We start from the raw sequence: 22,567 nt of genomic DNA on the forward strand, positions 1-22,567 counted from the left end.
TGACGTAATGCATATCAAATTGGGGATCATTGAAGTGAAAAGGTTTGAGAATCACTGATTTTATACGCAAGTGAATAAAACCAAAGAAGCACTCGGGCAGTAATAGGTATGGTTTATTGATACTGCATACAGGTAGATGGAGCATTTCCCATTGATCCCCTCGGGGGGAGCAAACCCAGGAATACACTATCTTCAGGTAGATACGTCGAATAAAGCTACTGAAACACTACATTGTCGTATCCGTGGAAAAACTGCCCTCGGAAAAAAAAATAACTTTGATAGTAGTACACCAGGAAAAGAACGATACAAAAGTAAATATATAACCGTCAAAATACAAGAATAAAGAAACCTGGCTTTTTGAGTGTCCTTTCATCTATATATGATTGGAGCCTAGGTTTGAACGCCTCCTAAAATGCTAAAATGTTACGTAAATACAAAACTGAAATGGAATCCAAATCATAACACTAGAGTTAAAGCACCGTTTGCGATACAGTAAAAAGGCAACATTTGTTTCTTTTTTTTAAAAACCCTATAGAAGAACTGTCCTTTAGCTAGCAGAACTAATGCTCATTAGCGCATGTCTTCAGATTTGCACAGTTGCACCAACAGTACATTCACGCTTCTATTTACCAAATGTATAACATTTCAAAAGTGTTTTTTTTATACAGAAAACCTTTACATTTTGATCTTTAAAAATTATTCTTCTGTTCATAGAGGAGCAAGTGTGACCCGCTGAGCTGGTGATGGAGTCGGAGTGCATTGAGGTGACAGATACTTTAACACCTATATTTGATCTCCCTACCACTTCATGGATATGAATCGGTACCAGGAATTCAAATTCTGTACTACTGCCTCAACCGAGAAGCTCTCTTGGCTCTACTCTCGGGGTCAAAGTGACATTGGGATAACAGTTTAAGGTTTAGGAACAGCCCTCCAGTCCCTGTTTCATTGGTACAGGGGCGAGTGTATACATAGATAATGTGTCTACTGACAATGACAGACAAGACAAACCATTCACTAATTCCCTCTACAAACATGGATACTTCATAAGACAGACTATTAGACCGACCACTCACACTTTAACCAACAGTCCACATTTTGTTTTTGCACATTCAACATCCAGAAAGAAGAGACAAAGACACAACCTGTGCACCGTTTCTCCTCCTCCTCCTGGACATACATTCATCTTTATATTATCCTGTATTGCGGATGATTGATGGTGCATGTATCACCGACCTCTGCCCTCCTCCAATGGTTCTCAATCCTCTGTGGTTTTGTATCGAGGGGAGGGGCCGGGACAGGGTCCCAACAACAAGTACTGATTCCAAAGTTCCAGTTTTTAAGTCAAGAAGACGAAGAAGAGCCTTCCTCTCTGCCTCCTCACTCCCGCAGGCTGTTGATGGAGGCACAGATCTTGAGCGCGGGGCCCAGCTTGATGTTCATGGTGGAGATGAGGTGGTCCTCTCTGAGCAGCATCAAGGCCTGGCCATCGATCTCCTGGGACAGGAACTGGGCAGCCAGCTCCTCGCAGCCTGGGAGCCAAGCGGGAACCAGGGTTCATTTTGACAGCACATTTTTTTAGTTCGTTTTAGAATCAGTCTTTTTGAATAAAATGTAGTCATATTTTTGTCATTTTTAAAGTTTTTGTCTAGTTTTAATTGACTAAATATATGCTTTTAGTCGACTAAATCTACGGTTGAAATTATTTTGGCAGGCCCTGATGGCGGCGTAATGGCTGAATTTACACTTGGTTGCATGCTAAAAATAGCTGATCTACAAGACCCTCAATCGGGCAGAAACAAGAAAACAAAAACATGAAGGGAAGAATCCTCGGGAAGCATCACAAATTAGGGGACCCGAATTCATTCAATAATTTGAGCCACCATCTTGAAGTTCAAAACGTTCTCATTTTCTCACAATAAAATAGAGCATTAGCAACCGGTAGTGAGTATCTACAACAACACACTTTTCTGCTAAGTGGAAGATCGGCACTCCACTGACCTTGAAGTGAAGAGATGAACCTGCACACCTCCTCCACGTTCCACTGAGCAGGGCTGCCGGGAAGAAAGCTGGCCCCATCCAGTGGCAGGCCGGTGGGGGCGGGGCCGTCGGACTGAGGCCCGTTGTGGGCGGGTCTCGAACCAGAGAGGGAGGAGCTTGGGGAGAGTGAAGGAGAGTCATCATCTTCGTCCTCGTCGTCCTCTGCGTCACTAGACGCGTCCTCAGAGCGACTCGACTCAGAGCGACACTAGAGAGAGAGAGAGAGAGGATTTTAAGCAAGACAAATCCTTTCAGAGCATATCTGCCCGCTTGTCAACAACAATGTAGTTATTTTGTATTCCAATTTCAGACAGGCACCTCTGTACAATCCTTTTGGGTTTTCACAATGACATTCCTTTGAACTTTTGCTGTAATCCCCATTGAGTAAAAAAAGGATAGACTGAACCGGAGCGTGAAGTTGCTCAGTGGCGTTTTGAAGCACAATACATGAACCCAATATTGATACAATAAAGACAATTCTCTATATAGATATATATAGATATTATATTTCAGCATGCACAGTACTAGGGCTGCAACCATGGCTTCTTTTCTTAGCAATTATTCTACTGATGCAAACTATCAGCACAGTACATTGTGTGACTGCGCACTCATTTCCCCAATAGAGGCAAATTCTATACCTTAAAAAAAGAAATATATAAACCCCTTTCAAACTGGTGTCCCTAGTTTTGGAATTGGAAAAAATAGCCACTCTACAAGCTCAGAATGTGTCATGATCAAGCTTGCACATCAACTATTTTTGTATGAAATAGGACTTTAAGTGGTTCAATTTATATGGCATTAGTACATTCAAATAAATGTTTACAGAGTGACAAGATATACCTTTTGTTTTTGTTATCAATTGTTTTTTTATTAATGACGTCAAAATCAGTACAGTTAGGGACACTGGCATTATGAATGAATAAAGAAAACAAAACACAAAAACAAGATATGTACTGTATACCAGTAAGACGCGCAAACGCGGGAAGCGAACGCAGCTCGTACATATTTGGGTTTTGGACGTATAGCTGCTTTGGGGACTCCTTATATGGTTATGGCTGAGTCATGGTGACACAAATCACTCAGCTCCATATATGGGCACAAAAGCGGGACAGACAGACAGACACACAGAGGAGTAAGCCTGGGGCCAAGGCTACTATTGACTTTTTACTACCACGGTGTACTGAGCATTTTAAGAGGTCCTTTATCACTACTGCCTTACAGGATTTCATTGAGAAACTGTCTTGTGGATCTATATGTACAGCACACTGATTTATACCAGTTCTCAAACATTTACTTTTGAACTTTAAGCACACCAAAGAGCAGGAGTTTACAGAGCAAGACAGCTTTCTCAATGAAATACCTTATGGCAAGGACCTCCTAAAATGCTCAGTGCACCATCCAGCCATCCATCCATCTTCAACCGCTTAACCGTAGTCGGGTCGCGTGAGAAACAGCTCCACCAGAGACCAGCTCCAGACTTACCTCTCCAGAGCAACATTAGTGACTTCCTCCTGGGGGATCCCGAGACGTTCCAAGGCCAGTGAGTTGATGTAATCCCTCCCTCTGCGCCTTGGTCTGCCCGGGTTCTCCTCCCAGTGGGACGTGCATCTAGGACCTCCCTAGGGAGACGCCCGAGGGGCATCTTAACCTCCATCCTAATCCTACTCTGAGTCTCTCCCGCGTGACTGAACTTCTCACCCTATCTCGAAGGGACATGCCAGCCACCCGTCGGAGAAAACTAATTTCGGCCGCTTGTATTATTCTAAATGCTCAGTACACCTTGGTAGTAAATAAACGATCAATAACAGTGCTCCTCCTCGTGCTATTCGTCTGCTGAGGTCTAAAGACGAGGTAGTTTAAAATCCAGTCAATGGTAGAACTGTGCAGGTTAAAAATCTATGTTTGTCGGCTAAAAGGTAGGGTTGTTGTAATGTAATAAAAGCACATGAAAAACTCAAAAGAACATAACATGATGAGTGGATATCAGCAGCATCTCATGAAAACCTATTTACATACAGTAACATTCACCTAACCGGTTTCCCCAGGCACTGCAGGAATTTGTCCTGCTTCAGTTTCACCAGATGGAACCTTATTGGATCAGGCAACCGTGTCCTGATCTGGCCTTTCACATGACCTTTGACATTCAGAACTATGCAGCTTCGCCTAGGCCGCTGGCGTGACATTCCGAGTCGCGGGTTCGAATCCTGATCCGGATGACTTTTGCTTGTTATTCAATCCCCATCTCTCTCTCCCCATTTCCTGTCAATCTACTCTCCTTTCAATAAAAAAAATATATAATATATATATATATAAAAAAGAACTGCAGGTTAAAATCAATACATTTTTAGGCTAAAAAAGGTGTGGTTGTAATTTATTAAAAGCACTTGAAAAATCCCAAACATCATAAGTGGAGATCAGCTGCATCTCATGACATCTAATCACAGGTTACAACCAGGCACTTCAGGTATTTGGCCTACGTCAGTTTCACCAGATGAACCACAGGATATTTGTATCCTATCAGGTGCACAACGCTCGTTGCCACAACAATGTCCCGGACGGTGGTTTCACGTTCACGTTTCACGTTCTCGTTCAGTGCTGCTGGGATGGGAAGCGCACGCAGCTCGGCAGTAAATCGTCCTGGGTCAGTCAGCACCTCTTCAAAGAGGACACCCATCAGGTTCTGGACATAGTCTGCAAGAAATAAATATATATTTTTATATATATATAGTAATTTACATACTGTAGATTTTGTTCTGTACAGTAAATAAATCTATTTTGAGGTAGCATCTCTCCACTGCTGGAGCACGTTATTTGTTTTACAGTTCTTGTACACCACTCAATGTTTGCTGCTTCTTTACTGGTGTGTGTGTGTGTGTGTGTGTGTGTGTGTTTTCTCTTTTTGAGTGGTGCAACCACTCCATTAAGGAGCTATGTGTGTCTGTCCCTGGCTGGGTCTGTCCAAGCACGAAAATTGCGGTTGGTTGGTCACTGTTGTGCAGCCTAACACACATATTAACTGTATATATGATGATTTCGGGAGTGACAGTACACAGTACAGTACAGGGACCCCTCGGAGACCCCCACACGGTAACTGTAATTTCTCAATCATTTCGGACACGGGGCGGCTCGCCGAAATCGGGCCGGCACCCTGGGCGTGTTCCTGTGGGTCTGGAACTTCCGGGGACCCCCACACGGAGTTGCACCACTCACTTCACACGGGTGTGATTTTTATATTTTGGGTGCCAGGTTTGGCAGAGAGACTCGCCTTCATTTTGGAGTTGCTGTTGTCCTTTGTTGTCATTGTGGTGCATGGCTGCGAGGTACAGCCTGGGGGAAAAACAAACAGAAAACAATAGAGGTTCAAACATTTAATATTGTACTACAGTTGTTTGCACGACTTTACTGCAAAACATCTGAGTCAATATGATTACCTGCACAGCAGCCCCCTGAATTTAAACATCACATTTTGGGGTGCAAATTGCCGAATAAGGGAATTAAATCCTTCAATGTCAGATGTCTGGAGGAGAGGGCTCAGTTTAGCCACGGCCTTCAGCAGACGCTTGTTTTGGATTATCTTCTGCAGTCTCATCGATGGTTTCGTTCCTTGAAAACAACGAATACAAACAAGATAGTCACTTTAGAAATTGTGCACATCGGTGCCACATGGAGGGGGGATGAGGGAGGGAAGAGGGGTGGGGAAAAAAAAGAAGAAAATCTTGGGAACTGCTCTTGTGTCATATGTAGAAATGTACTATACTGCACTTTCCAAATAAAACAAATATTATTAAAAAAAAAAAAAAGAAATTGTGCACATCACGGTTGCTTCCATTTAGAATAAAATAGAATTACATTTAAGTCCCCGAGAAGAAATTAGCTTTCAAGAACACAATGAATAAATAGCAGAAATCCTCCACTTGAAGTACACCGTTTAGTTCACTGTAAACATGCCATATTCCATGTCATACTCCATGAGATTAGCAGTGAATCTACACACAAGGAATAAATATGTAAACCTACCAGGTTTCAACCACTTCTTTGAGTGTCCCGTTACTGGAGAGTGCAGACATTTGGGGAAGAGCCCATTGGCGTGGTCGTGCATGTTGTGGATGTGATTCAGTAGTGAAGACCACTTTGCCACAGTGTAATCACCCGAAGGAGACAGCTGGCTCGACCAATGCAGATGACTGACGATACTCTGTTGCCATTTCTGGATCATCTTACAACCTTTCTTCTTCCCTAGTTCTGCCAACTTCCGGGAGACATCTGGGTAGTAGTTATAGTATAGGATAGAATCAAATAGAGTAATTAAATAATAGAATAACATACTGTATGTAGAAGAGACAGTACTACGCAGAAACTTTGTATCGATTTACAAGCTTGCGATGCAACGTGAACATTTACATTGCCCATTTTCTCCATTTCTGAAAATGTTTGCCTATAATGGTAAATGGTGCATTTATATAGCGCCTTTATCCAAGATACTTTACATAGATTGTGCATTACATTCACCCATTCACACACCGATGCCAGAGGAAACCATGCAAGGCACCAACCTGCACATCGGGAGTAATTAGGACACTTCGACACTAACTCAGGAGTAGCCCGGATTCGAACTGGGAACCTTTCAATCCGGTCACTCTACCGCTGAGCCACTGCCGCCCCTGACAACTGAATGTCACCAGGTTGACAGCGGTTACGTCTTTATCTCAAAAGTAACCGTTTTGGAGCGACAAGGTTTCCACCTGACAGCGATCACAGGCAAGATGATACTTGGAGTTTGTTTTCATCAAATTGATATACCTTTTGCAATATGCCGCACGTCATAACAGTGTGTCACCTCTGGCTTCTCCTCTCTCAGGTATTTCTTTACTCGTCGGTTTCTGTTGGTGGTAAAGGTGTCGATCTTCACACCAGAGCTCTCAAGAAAGTCCAAACTGCGGACGAGGCCCTCCATCTCCACTCCGTTTGAATGACCAACTTCACTCTGGGAAGAATTTAAGAAAATATTAAAAACTTTTGAAAACAATACATGTGTCATTTGTGACACATTTGTGTAGTGTAGTGTATATATATAGGGCTTAAGTGGTCACAAAACATGCAATAATTTTCACCAACTGAATCAAATCTCACTTGTACAAGCTGAACATCGATGACATTGTCAGTTTCCATGTCTCGAACCGTGTAAGAGTCATATTTGGCATTGATGTCGGCCTTCAGGTCCCCTCTCAGGTTGACAACATCCTTTGAGGTCATCGTTTGGAGAAGGCCAGACTGGATGCTCTGCCATGAGGCATATATGCACGGGTCCAGGTAGTTCCGTACATGTCTTTGGTGTGTAGCTTTATCAATGCTCTTCACCTTGAGAGCAGCCAGGACCTAAATGCATGGATATTGAGAGATGAGATTGAAATAACGTCATTGCCCCCTTTCTAGATTGCATGTAATATATCAATATTTTTACACACATCTACATTTCTTGGAATACCTTGTCCACCTGTGCAAAAGATGAGCCTGTGAAGGAAATTGCAGCTGACAACTGGAGATCACCTGCTGGGGTACTCCCAACAAGCGGTTGGCTGTTCCACTGTTGATTATATCCACAATTTGGACAGTTTTGCTGCACGGACAGGTACGTTCCACGCACCGCTTTGTCTACCACACAGGGGCAGGTGCAAAGAGGACAGTTTTGAAAAAGACTCAGCAGACAATCCTCGTACACAAGATACTTGTTGACGTCCTTGTGGTTGCTCTCAGGTTCTGCACTGTGTAGGGAGAAGCAGAAAAAACATATACGTCAGCAAGGACAGATTTTGTTCATTTAAATGTATATTTTGCAAATGTGTTTTATACTTGAGTGAATGAGTGAGTAAGCGAGTGGAGGGTATTAGAGAGGAGCAGGAGATAGCCAAAAAGATACAGGAGAAGGCATGGGGTGGTTGGGTCCCACAGGGACACACACACACGAACATGCTGGCACGCTGGTTAGGCTTTTGGTACATTTAGGTTATCAATAAGACCTACTTGGTAAAGGATGAGTCACGCAACCAGGAACAACTTGGCCTGTGAGATGAGTCTGTAGTGTTTTGTGACTTTTCTTTTCTTTTTTTTGTGAAGTCTGCTAAAGGACGCAGGTCAAGACATGCCCTCTTGGAAGTGGGGACTTCTTGGATATGGGTCGGCCTCAAGCTCCCATATACACTGGCACTGGCAGAGCCCACAGGCTCAGATTTCACCTGGGCACCTACATTGGACATGGCGATCACTTGTCAACACTTTGACAGGGATGGAAAGATAAGACGTGTAGTGTACACAATTCTTGCAGAGACGGCTACATACCTCCACGTCTTGTCATGGATTGGGTGCCCACAGTCTGGATGCCCACATTCTGGAAAGTCTGTAGAGACAGATACAAATAGTATGCATCAATTACTACAGATTATAATATCCTGCACACATGTTACTACTGTTATAACGTGTATTCATTCATATTATTTGAACATTTCCTTACTTAGAAACGTAGGAAGTGCAAGCTAGGAAAATGTACACCGCTGGTTGTACCGACTGACCATATAGCTAGAATAGGTTGACCATTCAATCTAACGTAGCCTTCCAAAGCCTCTCTTTATTAATGCTGTTTCACATGGCATGATATAACTACAGGGGTTACGTACAGGACCCTAGCTCGCGTATGAGAACAGATAAGACAACTAGGAATACTTTGTTTCGTGTCCACAGATAATTTGTCTTGTGTTCATCATTGATATACATATTATGCCTCGAACTAGACCTGACGACCATAACGGTGTTTATTTTTTTATTTAACCTGTAAAAACACATTGAGACTGCGTCTCTTTGTGTTAGAAACGGTATGACTCACAGACTCGTGGACACAGTGACCTGCCCTAACTTGTATCACAACTAACAAGGACAAGGATTGATAAATGTTAACTTACCGTCGACGGTGTTGCTTTCTGTGTCTCCGGGATAAACTGTCAGAGCAGCGTCCGGCTTCAATTGTTTTGTTTTTTTCATCATTAGTAAAATACGCACAGCATATTTTTGGGTAGATTTCGAACCGCCGGCTTGCAAGGGATTCTGGGAAACGCCCAAAGTGAACGAGGGAGTATAGACGATCTTAGCCCGCTTTGCTCTTTGTCTGTGACCCGGAACGCGGAAGTGGCTTATGTGTCGGCTCAATAACAAATCATGGGACTATTTTCAAGCGAATTGTCATGGATCAAAGGCGCAAATACTTCGGCGTAAACAATCCCGGTATCTCGTCAATTATACTTTAACGTGTGGAATGTGTTACCGTAATCGGAAACAAAATCCAAGTCTCTGCGAGCCAACAATATTCAGTTGTACCAAATACAATCTACAACTATTTTTGTCATCAGGACGGCTGGATTTTTTAAAGACGAGCTGAAATGGCTTTTTCCCCAAGTGTTTAACTTCCGCATTGTTATGTATTTCCATGTGAAACAGCATAGGAAGGCGGGACATACGGTTGAGACAAACAGAGTTGGGCACTAGCCACTAACCTACAATCAGGCAGACGTAGACACATGGGAGAGCAATGCTGTCACAAATACTACTTTCCTCAAATTGAATACCTCTGTATTTTTGCAAAACAGAACAAGTTCTGCGATGACAAATACACACATACAATGTTAACTTTAGCCACTTAGCTTCGAAACTCTGATTCCATTTACTGTACCTACTCTCTGTGCCCCTTGAAGTGGATGATTGATTGATCTGTGGATATAATATTATTGGTCGGAATTGGTTGGTACTTCATAAGTCATATTATTTGACTTTTGAGTATGTCTGATGTGAAAAACCACGATGCTTCGTTTGTTAATAACTATTTCCCCAGTAAGACCGTGGATGTGCTCTAAAAAGCGATAAGAGTATATATTTAATTTCAGCTCGACTTTACTAGGCCTCACCTTGACAGGCGGTTGTCTGCCTGCTATCTTAGCGCAGGCGATCTCAGAGCTGTTTCTGCGTGGAGGACCGCTCCTCATGGCGCCGCCGTGCCCTGGCGGGGCCCCGGCTGCCCCCGTTCTGGCTCGCACCCGGCTCTCCCTGAAGTGGGAACTGCAGCTCACGTTGTACCTAGGAGGTCAAAGACGCAGGATTACACACGACAGGCTGGTTAACAAATACCACCGTAATCCATCAGATTACATTTCCCTGATTATTTTTTTCTTTTTTTTATGAGGGCATAGGTTCAGTGATACCAACATTTCAAAGCAATGCAAGATCCAGCGATGATTCATTTCAAAGCAATACATTAACTTGAATGGGATAAGGTGCAATCACGAGAAATATGTTACAAATACACACAGACATGAAGCTCAGGTTGGCCGGGCCATTGGGGCCAATAATTGGAATTCTTAATTGATTACTACAAGAGAAAATATCTGAAAATTGATATTGCATTTACAAATTATATATAACCTTTTTTCTAAAATATAAAATATGTTTTATTTATTTTTGTAATGTCGATCTAGTATTTATATCAAATACATTGTGTCCTAGATCTTGCGCCACCCCTTACCCCTTATCCCTAAACTTATTTGCCATTTTTGACTATTTTAAAACATTTTAAAATAGTACAAATAGCCGATCTACAAGCTAACAACGCTAGTTGAACTATTTTTAAATGTTTTAAAATAGTACAAAATGGCAAATAAATGTAGGGATAAGGGGTAAGGCGTGGCGCAAGATGGAGTCCCATGAGCCCATCCTTAACACATAGGATGGATGATCTGACCTCTTGGCACAGGACTTGGAACAGAACCTCCTGGAGCCTTTGAACTGGCTGGCCGGCGCCAGACGCTCACAGTATTCACATTTCATCACTGTGGAGAGAGAGAGAGAGAGAGAGAGAGAGAGAGAGAGAGACAGAGACACACACGTTATACTACATATCTCTTGGTTATTGGTATTTCTACTACATATTTGAAAAACTTTGAATTTAACCAATCAAATTGAATGACATTTACATAAACATGTATTATATGTTCATTGAATTATGTATTTCATTCTGATAGGAGAGAGGAGGGGAAAAAAGCAACACTTACTTGTAGGTCCACTCTCTCTGAGACCAACCATTGCAAAATCTCTATCTTTTAGAAGGCCAGCAACCTGTCAATCAAGAACAGGCCTAATGATTAGAGAAAATAGAAACTCATCTGATCAGGGTCTACAACAAGTGTATAAATGCACTTATAAATGTATAAATGGGTGGGTGGATAAAGATGGGGTCTTCCATAAGGGCTGAAATGTTTTATCACAGTTCATGGCTGTATTCTTCATATTTGCAGCCAGTCATAATACACTTTTAAACATAGTGTACGCTCATCACTGACCAACATTAGAGCAAATGCATATGAATCAGGCCATGCGTATGCAAAGAAAAATACAAACTTTTCCAGTTGAGCCAGTTGTGCATGCGCACTACCACCCCCCTGTGATAAGTGAAAAGCATGGCACACTACGTACGGGGAAAGGCTCGGCCCCCTCCTGGATGACGAAGCCCTCTATGAGGTGGGTGAGGACCTGAGGTTTGACCACCGCCTGGGGGAGCGGGGCCCTGTCCCGGTCCCCATGGGGCCCTCTGGACAGCGGCAGAGGCAGGGACAGGGTGGGGGGACCGGTGAAGGCTGCCGAGGCAGCGGATGCTACAGGGAAATACGATAGATATAGTTTCAGCTACATTTCTGAATCACCTGCGAGGTGTAGGTTGGTAGATGAAGGCAGATGTGGTGACATACCAGAGTCCTTTGTGGGTGCGGGAGATAAGGCGGGTGCGGCATCTCTCACGGGTGCACAGTCTGAGGGTTCTGTGACCATCTCGCTGGTCGCATCGGAGTCAGACTTCCTCTTCAGTGAACCCACTGCAGGCTTTGCCTAGTGACGTGAGGTGAAAGCACATTACTTCTTACAGGAGGACCCTCCATTCAGTTGCTAAATGCTAGATTTGACTCCAGTTTAGTCCCCTGGATTGCATAATAAATAACCTTTTGGGATTCATAGATTGAATTAGGGCTGGGCAATGTATCCATATTGTGATAAGGGACTAGATATCAACTAGGATTTCTAATATCATGATATTGGTTTTGATTTTGTCCATATCCCAGGTTTAATAATACAGTGATTTTAGAACCGTTTCCCTGACCCATAACTACTGGCTGTACAAGTCCTGTAATGTCAGCTAAAACGCCTGAAATGTAAAATACAAGATGTAACCAAAACAGCGTGTGCTTAAACCTTCGCAATTCAAAGGGTAGACTTTACCATATTGATGGCGTTGGGGTTTGTGTGTGTGTTATTCTCCTGGGCGAGGTTGCCACTGCCAACCCGGGCCTGGGCCAAAGCCACAGCCTGACTGATTCCTGCCGAGCCCTGCCTGGCTCCCACCTGCTGCACTGGAATGTGGGGGGCTTGGCTGTTGCTGGGAGGGGCCGGGAGGATCGGAGGCGGGTATCGAGGGGACAGCTGGACAGGCATGCGGTGTCCCTGAGCGGTCTTAGGCTGGATGGGCACCGGGCCTTTGTCTGCGGTGGCGTTGACCTGTTGCAGCGGCTGCACCACCAATGTCTGGGTGTTGCCGTTGGCTTTGGGGGCCACCGAGCCGATGGGGTAGCCCTGGGTGGAGGTAGGTACGTTCGATGTAGGCACCAGGATGTGGGTCACGGTGCCGGCGGCGGGCGTAACCGTGGTAACCGCCCGGGCCTGACAGAGACCCGAGGGAGACAGGAGGATCTGAGACAGAGGGAGCGCCGTAGACGAGGTGGAGGAGGCGGAGGAGGGAGCGACTGAGGCGGCCGGAGTGCCTGCCAGGTTGGCCTGGTTTCCGGTCTTTCCAGTCAGACCGGCGGCGGTGGCCTGCTGCGGGGGGTAGCTGGGCAGCTGTTTGGCCATTTGTTGCGGTTGCACTTGGTGCTGCTGAGCTGTCAGGGGGAACGGCTGCTGCTGCTGCTGCTGCTGTTGTTGTTGACCCAGAGAGAAGCTGGCGGCGTCTTTCCGCTCCGGACCCTCAGACTTGATGGTCGGCGCTCTGGGAGTGGAGACACAGTGCAGGGCCAGATTCTGCACCTGGGAAATTACAGAGTAGAAAGATATGAGTTGGAGTAGAGTAGTAAATGACTGTAGTGTAGGACTATAAATGATTGGTCTTCTAACCTGATCATTGTCTGACAGGGTACTGGCAGAGGTAGGAGGGACTTCCTGTTGAGGTTGCTGCTGCTGCTGCTGTTGTTGCTGGGGCTGTTGCTGGGCAACTGTTGTTACAGTAGCTGTTGCCGTACCACCAGGCATGAAGATGAGCTGGGAGGCGAGGGGGGCCCTGAGAGAGCGGTTGACCTGGGGGGGGGGTCATCAAAATAGTAAAATGATTCACTTCCAAAGGCAAATAACAGTTATAATAGTTCAATGATTCACTTCCAAAGGCAAATAACAGTTATAAAAGATAACAATTGTTTAAGTTTCATCACTGATGCATGTTCTGCCCTTGGCTGGCTTTGTTATGCAGTATAGGTTTCATTTATTGTTTTTGTCGTTTTATAAACGATCCCCATTAGTTTACACCGTAGTGTAGACTATGCTCCCTGGGGATAGGCGTCATATACTGTAGGTTTCATATAAGCTACAGCTCTCAATGCGAGGCATCGTGCCCCGTGATGCCGCGCGGTGCGAGCTTGTACATCAGCTATTTTCGCTGTGCCGAGGTTCTACGAAGTGTTAACTCACCCGAAGATACATCTGCCCCTGTCCTGCTGAGTTCCCACCCAGCAACACTGATTGGTTGAGAGCTGTTGTGGTTGTAGTGGCAGGGCCCAGAGGGCGGGGATTGGTCATAATTCCTCCCCCAGAGGTGGTGCTTAGGTTCACCTGAGAGACGAGGGAAACACTTCCATCAACACAGGCAACCAAGAATAACAATCCAATATCCTGGCTTTGATTTGTAACTGACTTTTCAGGATTCCATCATTCATTTATTTCCAGAGAAGAAAAATCGAGCAGAGTAAAGGGGAAAGCTATTTTGGAGAATGTTTAGCAGTAAACTGTACCGTGGTGGTGGCTTGGGACACACTGTTACTGGGAGAGTTAGACTGTCGACTAGCAGCAAGGGTGGCCTGGATGGGGGGAGAGGGAAGAGAAGGATCAAGAGATCGTTGGACACTGAATAGCGTTTACCTAAAAAGTAAAGAACATATGATATTATCATCTATGGCATTTTTAGCCCAGGTAGTGGCAAAGCTCTAAGGATGTGCGATGTCTGTCTGCCGGCTGGGTTGCCTAGGAATTTGCAGTGTACTTTCATGCTCCTCAGTGGATGACGGCTACCGATTGCCATTCCTCTGGCACCACCCTTGGGGTGCACACAAAAATATTACTCAAATTTGAATTCCAATTAACTTGCATCCCTGGAAGACCAATAGTAACCATTTGAGAGACACCATGACCTTCCATCTAGCACCCCCCTCAGGCCAAAATGTTAACTTTGCACACGCAGATTTCTCATAAATGAAGACTGCAGAATGAATGCTAGCAGGGCTTTTAAACCAGTTTCTTCAAAGGCACCTGTGATACAGGGTTTTAAAATAACACACAACTAAGAAAAGGTATGTCCTGCGGACGTGAAGAAAACTACAGCTATCAGACTCAAACAGCGGTTGTTCCCTCCAGGTGAGAGGTTCTGAATTTCTGATGTCATGTTTTTTCTTGTTTCTAACCAGCTGCTGTGTAAGCACAGCTGGTCAATGTTTTCTCTGCGGTGCTTTCGCGCTCACTTGCTGTAGTTGAGACCTATGTTTCTCATTGGCTGTACTGACAACCTAGCGTCCTGATTGGCTGCCTCGTCTCTGGATTTTACTGACCTAGTGATAATAGTAATTTGGTTCATTTATAAGGAATTATACGACATAACCACACACTTTTTGCCTCTAGCCGACCTCTCAGCCATGGGATATAAGGCAGCAGCTGGAAATTAATTGACGTCATCAATTCTTGTTTTTAACCACTACATGGATGTGTAAAAAGATGAAATCCAAAACACTCAACACAAAATATCAGCAGGAGAAATACGATCATTATGAGATATTACTATTATTGTCAAGTCATAATAAAGAATATTTCTACTTAATTCCTCCTCCTTTTTTCCTATGTAGATCACTGTTCTTTGTCCACTTTGTATAGTCACTTGAATGCCAAGCTGAATCCTTTGCTGCTACTTGAATGTGTATTATGTCTGCCATTTGGGGCCTCAGTGCCGACTTTAGAAAGGCAACATAGCAATCTTTTTACATACTTCAGACAATGTCACTTTCAACAATGTTGGTGTAACCCAGACATTTGCTACCACATCCAACAGAGATATTTCAGATCAATGTTGTCCTTAAAAGACAGACAAGACAGGCAGCCACCAAGAAAGAATATGTAATTAATTTACCTGTTGCACAGCGGCCAGGTTGTGGAGTTGGGCGCTGTTAATCTGCTGCTGCAGCATGAGTTGCTGGAAGTATTGAGCTGCATTAGGCTGCCTCTGCAGTGCCTGAAGGGCCTAAACATACACACACACAGAATCACAGCAGAATTTTATTCCCCACAAAAATGATCAATAAACATGATAAAACATCGAGTGGTTATCAAAGGAAATTACTGAGACTAATATTGGATAATGATCATAATTTCTACCATCATAAAGTGGGTTATCAGTTTAGTCATAGTGTATCCCTGGTGTCCCAGGGATACACATCATTTCAAATGGGGGTCCGTGGTCTAATATACACGAAATGGGGTCCAGTGATGATGCAGGGATATGGACAACTGAAGCTAAGAAAATAAGGACCACACACACACACACACACACACACACACACTGACCTGCACCGCCTGTCTCTCATACAGAGTCATGTGGGCTATCTGGGGTGGCCGGGAGTTCCCACCTGTCTGAGCATTCCCATTGGTGGAGCTGGTGTTTTGGTCTTCACCGGCTTCCATACTTTCTGTTAATACAATAAAAGGGGTCATTGAATAACACTGGAATGAATACGAGGAGGGGAAAACTGAACTCCTAAATGCCTGCAGACTAGTACAGTGGTTCCCAAAGCTCCCAAACGGGGGATCCTCCGATGATTAGCTTAATTTGCAACATTGTTTTCTCATATAACAGTAATTAAAAAAGAAAAAAGAAAAAAAAAGCTGTGTAACTGTACAAGTGTATAGGGTATATGCACATTTAAAAAGTTTCCGTTTAATGACTTTTAAGACCTATTTAATACCAAATTGGCCAAATTGTCAAATATTACATAAGAAGAAAGAGGCAAACATTGTGAGTTTAGCCTATTTACAAGCTCACAAGTTGTGAGCTTGTAGTTCTGCTTTTTTCAGAATACAGGGTATTTATCTGTGGAATCAAGTCAAAGGAATTAAATGTAATGCTTACAAATACAATTCTAATAGAGAGTATGCGCATGCATAAAGTGAATGTCAAATCGAGTGGCAAAGTGAGAGGAAAAGTGAGTTTAACATTGTTTAATGCAATCATATAGGACTTTTCTGTTTAGATCATAGATGTATGGGCTGTCAAAGCCAGAAAGTATTTTTTTTGCCACTCAGTCAGTAGGCGTTCCTGCATAACGCCCAGGTTTGATGATGATGTCACGCGCATACCAACTATTGCTGGTCAGGGAGGGGGGTCCCCAGTTCAAATTGGATTATTTGGGAATTAAACACACCATTTGTTGCAATCAATTCAAACAGAAACCGAGCACTCGAGCGCTGTTCATGCAGCCTGAACTGAGACAAGCTGGAGTTGGAAATATATTGTTTTTAACGAGGGCGGCACAAATAAGAGCTATTTTAAGCATGTGTGCAACATGACAACTGTTTAAAGTATTGTACAGTAACAACTAAAGTCTCGTTTATGTTGTACTATTACGACAAAACAATCAAAAATAAACTGGGATTTAAGATCATTAAAGCTGGGCTGTTGCCTGAGTCCAATGCATTTCTGCCTACTTCCGGTCCAGGACGTCTCCCAGTTGGTTGTCCCCATTCTCAATAGAAGTCTATGTAGGAGAGCCGCCATTGGACTGAAGCCCCATGAAGTGAACACAGTTTGCGTAACTCTATATCTAAGGCTCTGGGCATTCCTGGACAGTGGGAGGGGCCTATTTCTTAGAAGAAACGCCATATATCAGGTCAACAACAACAACAACAATCCAATCAACCACAATTTGCAAATGCATTGCATATTGAGGGGACTCTATAGAGCAAAATGGCACAAATGCCTAATGTTTATTGTTGCATGAACACCCTGACAGCAGCCTGCAACCCACAAAAGCCCTAGGGGACCAATCCTGGCATAGATCATATGGGCCCAAAGGAGAACACCTTTCTAGTTATTTATTATAACGCATGCATAACATGACATTCATAATGCTAGATTAAAGAACTGACTGAAACACAGAAGTTTGTGCTCATCGGATAAAGAACGTAACAAACTACAAAAATATTGAAAAAATGTAATAAATTAGACTAGTCTCAGATTACAGCTATAATTGAGCCATGATTACCATCATTGAGCCATGATTATAGTGACATACAGGTAAACCTTACAGCTCTGTATCTGCAACCACTGCCTCAGCTTGACTCTAGTGATGGCAAGCAAATGAATGGATTGTTGAATTTCAGACTGACTGTCAACATGATCGATGGAAGTGAGGGAAAGGCCAACATGGGGGAGGGACAAAAACACAGCGAGTAAGAAAATAATGATCCGAGCTATGGCTAACAACCACGCTAACAACACTGAAGAAAAACGCTAACATTGTCTTATTCCAAACAAATGTGTTCCACATACAGGATGCTAAACAGGATGAATATACATGTGCAATTTGTGCATGCATGTTGGAGATAATTTTGTGACAACAGCAGGAACGCAACAGTGTGATGCTCTAGCATTTAGCAGCAAATGTTACACCGAAATCGCTGTCCCATCGAATATGATGACTCCAGAGATTTTTTCCCCCTCTTCTGTGAAAAGTACATTCCACCACAAACATCTGACTCTGACACACTGATGACACAAAAGGAATATGGGACGGGCAATTAAAATTAGATATTTTACTTTCCAACCCAATCTAAAAAGATTGATTGCTACGTGGCCATCTATCACCATCAAACTCAGACAACAAATCTTTTCGATAGTGATCTCCGGAATCACCGAATTCTATAGGTCACACGTTTCGGTGTTCTGTGTTATAACTTAATGTTAGCCAGCTCGCTAACTGATTAGCACAGCTAGCGAGCTAGTGGACTAAAACACCAGCCTCTAACTATAGTTCATGTTAGCAGTGCCTGCAAAACACCTTGGCTAGGAGTTATCGCTTGTTGCTCGCCTGGCATCCTGGGATGTTTACCTCACCTCCTTTGAATAATTCAGTGTAAACAACAAGTTACTGCGTTTCTCAATCTCAGTCCAAATGTTAACAACGAACGAAACAGCAGCAGCGTCTCTTTGGCTCCAAATAAACTCCACCCACTGCCTTACTATTCCCTTTCCGGTCAAAGCAGCAGAATCTAAACATGTTTATTATTTATTTATATATTTATTATTTGTTTATTTATTTTCTCTCTTTGACTTAATCTTTCGTTCTTTCGTTCTTTCTTTCTTTCTTTTCTCTCTTTCTTTTTCTACAATGGGAAAAGTACACTTAATAATAATTGAGTAAATATCAATGCAGTCTGGTGATGAAACGGATTCAAACTGTCACCAGAGACCAGTCACCAGGCAACTAGCTGGTGAGAGCTAAAATAGCTCTGGGCCAATAAGAACCTGTGAGTTCTGGCTGAAGAGTATGTGCGTGTGGACCTTTCTGGTACTTGTATGACAACCTGTTCCTTCCTCGAAAGGACCACTCTTCCCTCATCTGGCTCGTCAGCTTCTGAGAGCCAGAAGGACAGAGGATTTCGAGGGGCACTAGTTTACCGATTGGTGAGCCGGGCCACTTCGGGCCTCGAAAACCCTATGGCGAGTTGTGGTGACATTGGGCCAGGTTCTACTGGCCAAATTCATGCTGACAGGATGTGGAACTGTTTGTCCATATGTGTGACTGCCCAGAAAGGCCTGCACTCACCACTCACATACGTTATTTAGGCAGGGGGGTCCTACTGAGACCAGCACATCACTGCTGTCTTTTGCAGAGGAGCCCTGGAAGTAAAAACATAGTAGGCCTAACATAGTGACAGTCACATAGTCCCATAGGACAAAGCTGTTCCTTGGAGTGGTTGCACCACTCAAAAAATAATGCAATCATACACATAACGTTTCTGAACAGATAAGATTATAAGAAGGAACAGTAATATACTGTACATTACAACATAATAAAATGTGTGTGTATAAACACACACACACGCATGTGTGCAAGCACACACACACATAAGCGCGTACGCGCGCGCAATCACACACACACATACACACACACACACACACACACACACACACACACAAGTCATCGACCAAGGCTTTAAATCGTCCAAAAGACATCTAGTTTACGTGAATGTCCTGAAACACAAGTATGGCACATATCCTACAAAAACAAACAACACTGTGTCTGTCTGTCCTACACAGACAAACATCTGAGAAATGATTATTTTTTTCCCCACTAAAACTATTTATATTACAGAGAAATGTATTACAAGTTATTCCAATTATCATTAGTTTTATTAGTTAATAGCATTATGTGAAAATCATTGTTGATATGAAATCTGAATGCAACAGGACCGAACTGCACCAACTGGTTAATCTTCATTCTGAACACGAATTTGGAGGCTGCCCAACCTATCAGAAGTTAGAAACAGCCGCCCTTTGGCACCGGTCCTGCTTTTGTCACATGATTTCTGGTTAATCACAACTCGGAATGAAATGTTGGCAGGTTGGATACAGCTGGAAAAGCATTACAATGATCTCTGGATACTAATAATTAATGGATTTAACTTTGACAGATAAAGATAAACATACCTTGCATGGACTTTAAGCCTTTCTAAACTCTAAAAGGAATTTGCCAAAGGAATGATAAAGAAGAAAGAAGTAAATACATTCTCAGACAAATCCACTCCTCTGTGACATGGTATTGCACATCTGGGTGGTTGCGTCAGTGATACAATACACAGCCAGCAGCAGACAATATCATCGTCATCACAAGGCATGTGACTGAATTTTATAGGCATCTGCGTGGAATGGAATAAGAATCTCTCTGGCTGAACAATGGCGAGAGCAATGGCAAGTGAGAAGATACGAAAATACACAACCGTGGAAAAACAAGATTATGAAGAAGATACCAAATATGAACAAAAGGGAGACCGTCCGTGGAAAGGCAGTGGCAAACAATCAGAGGGAGGAAAAGAGGAAGCTGACGGTAAAACAGTTGACATTGAACACAGAGATGCAAGTGGCAAAGCTGTTAAGGAAGAAATAAATCTAAGTGACTCAAGTGAGGATGAAAAGGAAAGTTATAGCGATAGTAGTGAAAGCAAAGAAGTGGAGATCGGGAAGCGAGGTGGAAAAGAGGATACTGCTGCTCCGCTGACCCAGTACGATTACCTCCAACTCTTGAGATGTATGAAAATCAAACTCCCAGAGGGCGTGCTTACCCAAGCAGTGGTGGAGCTCGCCATGGTTGAGAGCAGCATCCAGGATGCCAAGGAGATCCTCCAAAAGTTGGAGAGCTTTGATTTATGCTTCAAACCTATTCCCCGTCTTCCCTGTGGAGAGGTCAAACGCTATCTGCGTTTGAAGAAGAAAAAACAGTTCCTTCAAATCACCAAGTTAATCTTCTTTGAAAAAGAGAAAGGCAAAAGAGAAAAGAAAGAAAAAGATAGCAAAGACACCAGCAGAAAGCACTGGGAGAAGAACAAGGCTCAATCAAGTTGTTTCAGACTAAGAGACAAGTACATGGATGATATCGCCATCTCAACACCAGAATTATATTCTGCAAGGTTGACCAGGAGCTGGATGAGAATGAAGGTGGGAAAGGATTCCCCCACATTGACTGAAGGGAGCAGAGCATTACGGCCTAAGGAATACACTGATGAGTCAAAAATACCAGAGGATAAAACACACTGGAAAAAGGGCGAGTTAGAGATGCTCAAGTTCTTCCATGATTTAGAAATAGTCCCAAATGTCTCCTACAGCAGGGGGAACAAGGTGGAGTATGGCTTTCTGAGTGGGAATGTGGACTTTTTGGCTGAAATCAAGACGGCCCAGAGTAAGGCAACAAAAGGTACCGGTACTTCTGCTCGTTCACGTGAGAGACTTGTCATTGAGTGCAAAGGCACCACGGGCGACATGGTGGGCAAAGTATTCACCACTGTCCCCAACAGTTACCGTGCTGAAATTGTCCAAGATCATCGGTATGTTTTTCAGGTGCAGGCGTACATGTACATTGTGAACAATGTCAGCAAGGAGGGACATGATCTGGTTTATCCTCAGATGGACAAGGCAGTGATGGTGGTGAGACAATACCACGAGGGAGGAGATCCACCCAGGGACTTCCACTGGAACTACATCCAGATTGATGCCACGGTTCAGGAAGACATCGAGGAGTTGAGGATGCTCTGCCAGAATGAAGTGCTGGCTCGATACATGGCTCTCCTCAGTCTTATCTTTCGAAAGAAAAGAGAATAGCGGCTGTCAAGTTGCATGTCATTGTTTATGCTAGGGTTATTATAGTTAACTAAAGTATGAAAACTATCAAATTAAAAGGGATTCAACAAAATGGTGAAAGAACGAAAACTAAATCTAAACTAAAATGAACAATGCAATACTAAAACAAAAAGCTAATTGCATGTAAAAATCATCTGTTTTAGTTGTTCTACCATCATATCTGATGCACTCTCTGATCCTACCCTTTTTAGATTCTATATTAAGGCTTTCCTCATATAATAGGTCCTCACTAATAATCATGATAAAATGGCATGACCTTTTTAAAGATAAAATTGCTTATGGAGGTCCTAAAACTAAACTAACACCAACTGAAAAACTATCAATGAAATGAAAAAATCCAGTTCTGTAGATAAATTAGGAGATGCCACCCCTGCATCACCATCATGTGCTGATCAGAACCCACCCCAGATTGAAAGTGATCGTAACACATCGGCTGTATAAATGCGGATATCAAGGTTGTCAAAAAAAGTAGAATAAAGGCTGATATATCTTCCAGGTTCTATTTAGAACATACAAAAAAACGGAACGGTTTGTCTTTGTAGGGCAGAGTATCATGTCACATTGATGTTTATGGTCCCTGGAGCCCAGTGTTATATAGCAGGAACAGGAAGAGTTGTTTGATCCTTGTATCTAAGGTTTCACCGCACTGTGTTTCTTGCTCTGCTTAGTACGGTATATTGTATATTGGGAATTTCCCCTGCAGGATCAATAAAGTTATCTATCAATCTATGGCTCCTTCAAAGAAACGGTGTACATATTTAAGTGTAATCATTAATAAAACAATTA

At 43.2% G+C, this 22,567-nt stretch overlaps 1 protein-coding gene across 5 annotated transcripts; it reads right to left on the minus strand.

Moving 5' to 3' along the window:
- Window positions 1-95: 95 nt before the first annotated feature.
- Window positions 96-18,595, minus strand: phc1 (polyhomeotic homolog 1). Of its 5 annotated transcripts, none has more exons than XM_080768114.1 (20): window positions 18,482-18,595; window positions 15,937-16,058; window positions 15,503-15,613; window positions 14,121-14,186; window positions 13,801-13,941; window positions 13,234-13,413; window positions 12,346-13,146; window positions 11,823-11,958; window positions 11,551-11,729; window positions 11,130-11,193; window positions 10,820-10,907; window positions 9,990-10,158; window positions 8,377-8,434; window positions 8,062-8,281; window positions 7,526-7,802; window positions 7,171-7,416; window positions 6,841-7,024; window positions 6,058-6,303; window positions 5,472-5,643; window positions 3,013-5,367 (listed from the first exon to the last, which is right to left on the minus strand). In XM_080768114.1, exons 2-20 carry the CDS (start codon window positions 16,051-16,053, stop codon window positions 5,247-5,249), a joined length of 3,576 nt encoding a protein of 1,191 aa, XP_080624240.1. In that variant the 5' UTR covers window positions 16,054-16,058; window positions 18,482-18,595; the 3' UTR covers window positions 3,013-5,246. The 5 variants fall into 5 exon arrangements, with proteins under 5 accessions (XP_080624242.1, XP_080624240.1, XP_080624239.1 ...); XM_080768113.1 differs by having other exon boundaries at window positions 12,346-13,140; window positions 18,426-18,584; XM_080768112.1 differs by having other exon boundaries at window positions 18,426-18,584.
- Between the last annotated feature and the right edge of the window lie 3,972 nt (window positions 18,596-22,567).

This window comes from Protomyctophum bolini, assembly GCF_963924005.1.
Source record: "Protomyctophum bolini genome assembly, chromosome: 7".
Taxonomy (NCBI): Eukaryota; Metazoa; Chordata; class Actinopteri; order Myctophiformes; family Myctophidae; genus Protomyctophum; species Protomyctophum bolini.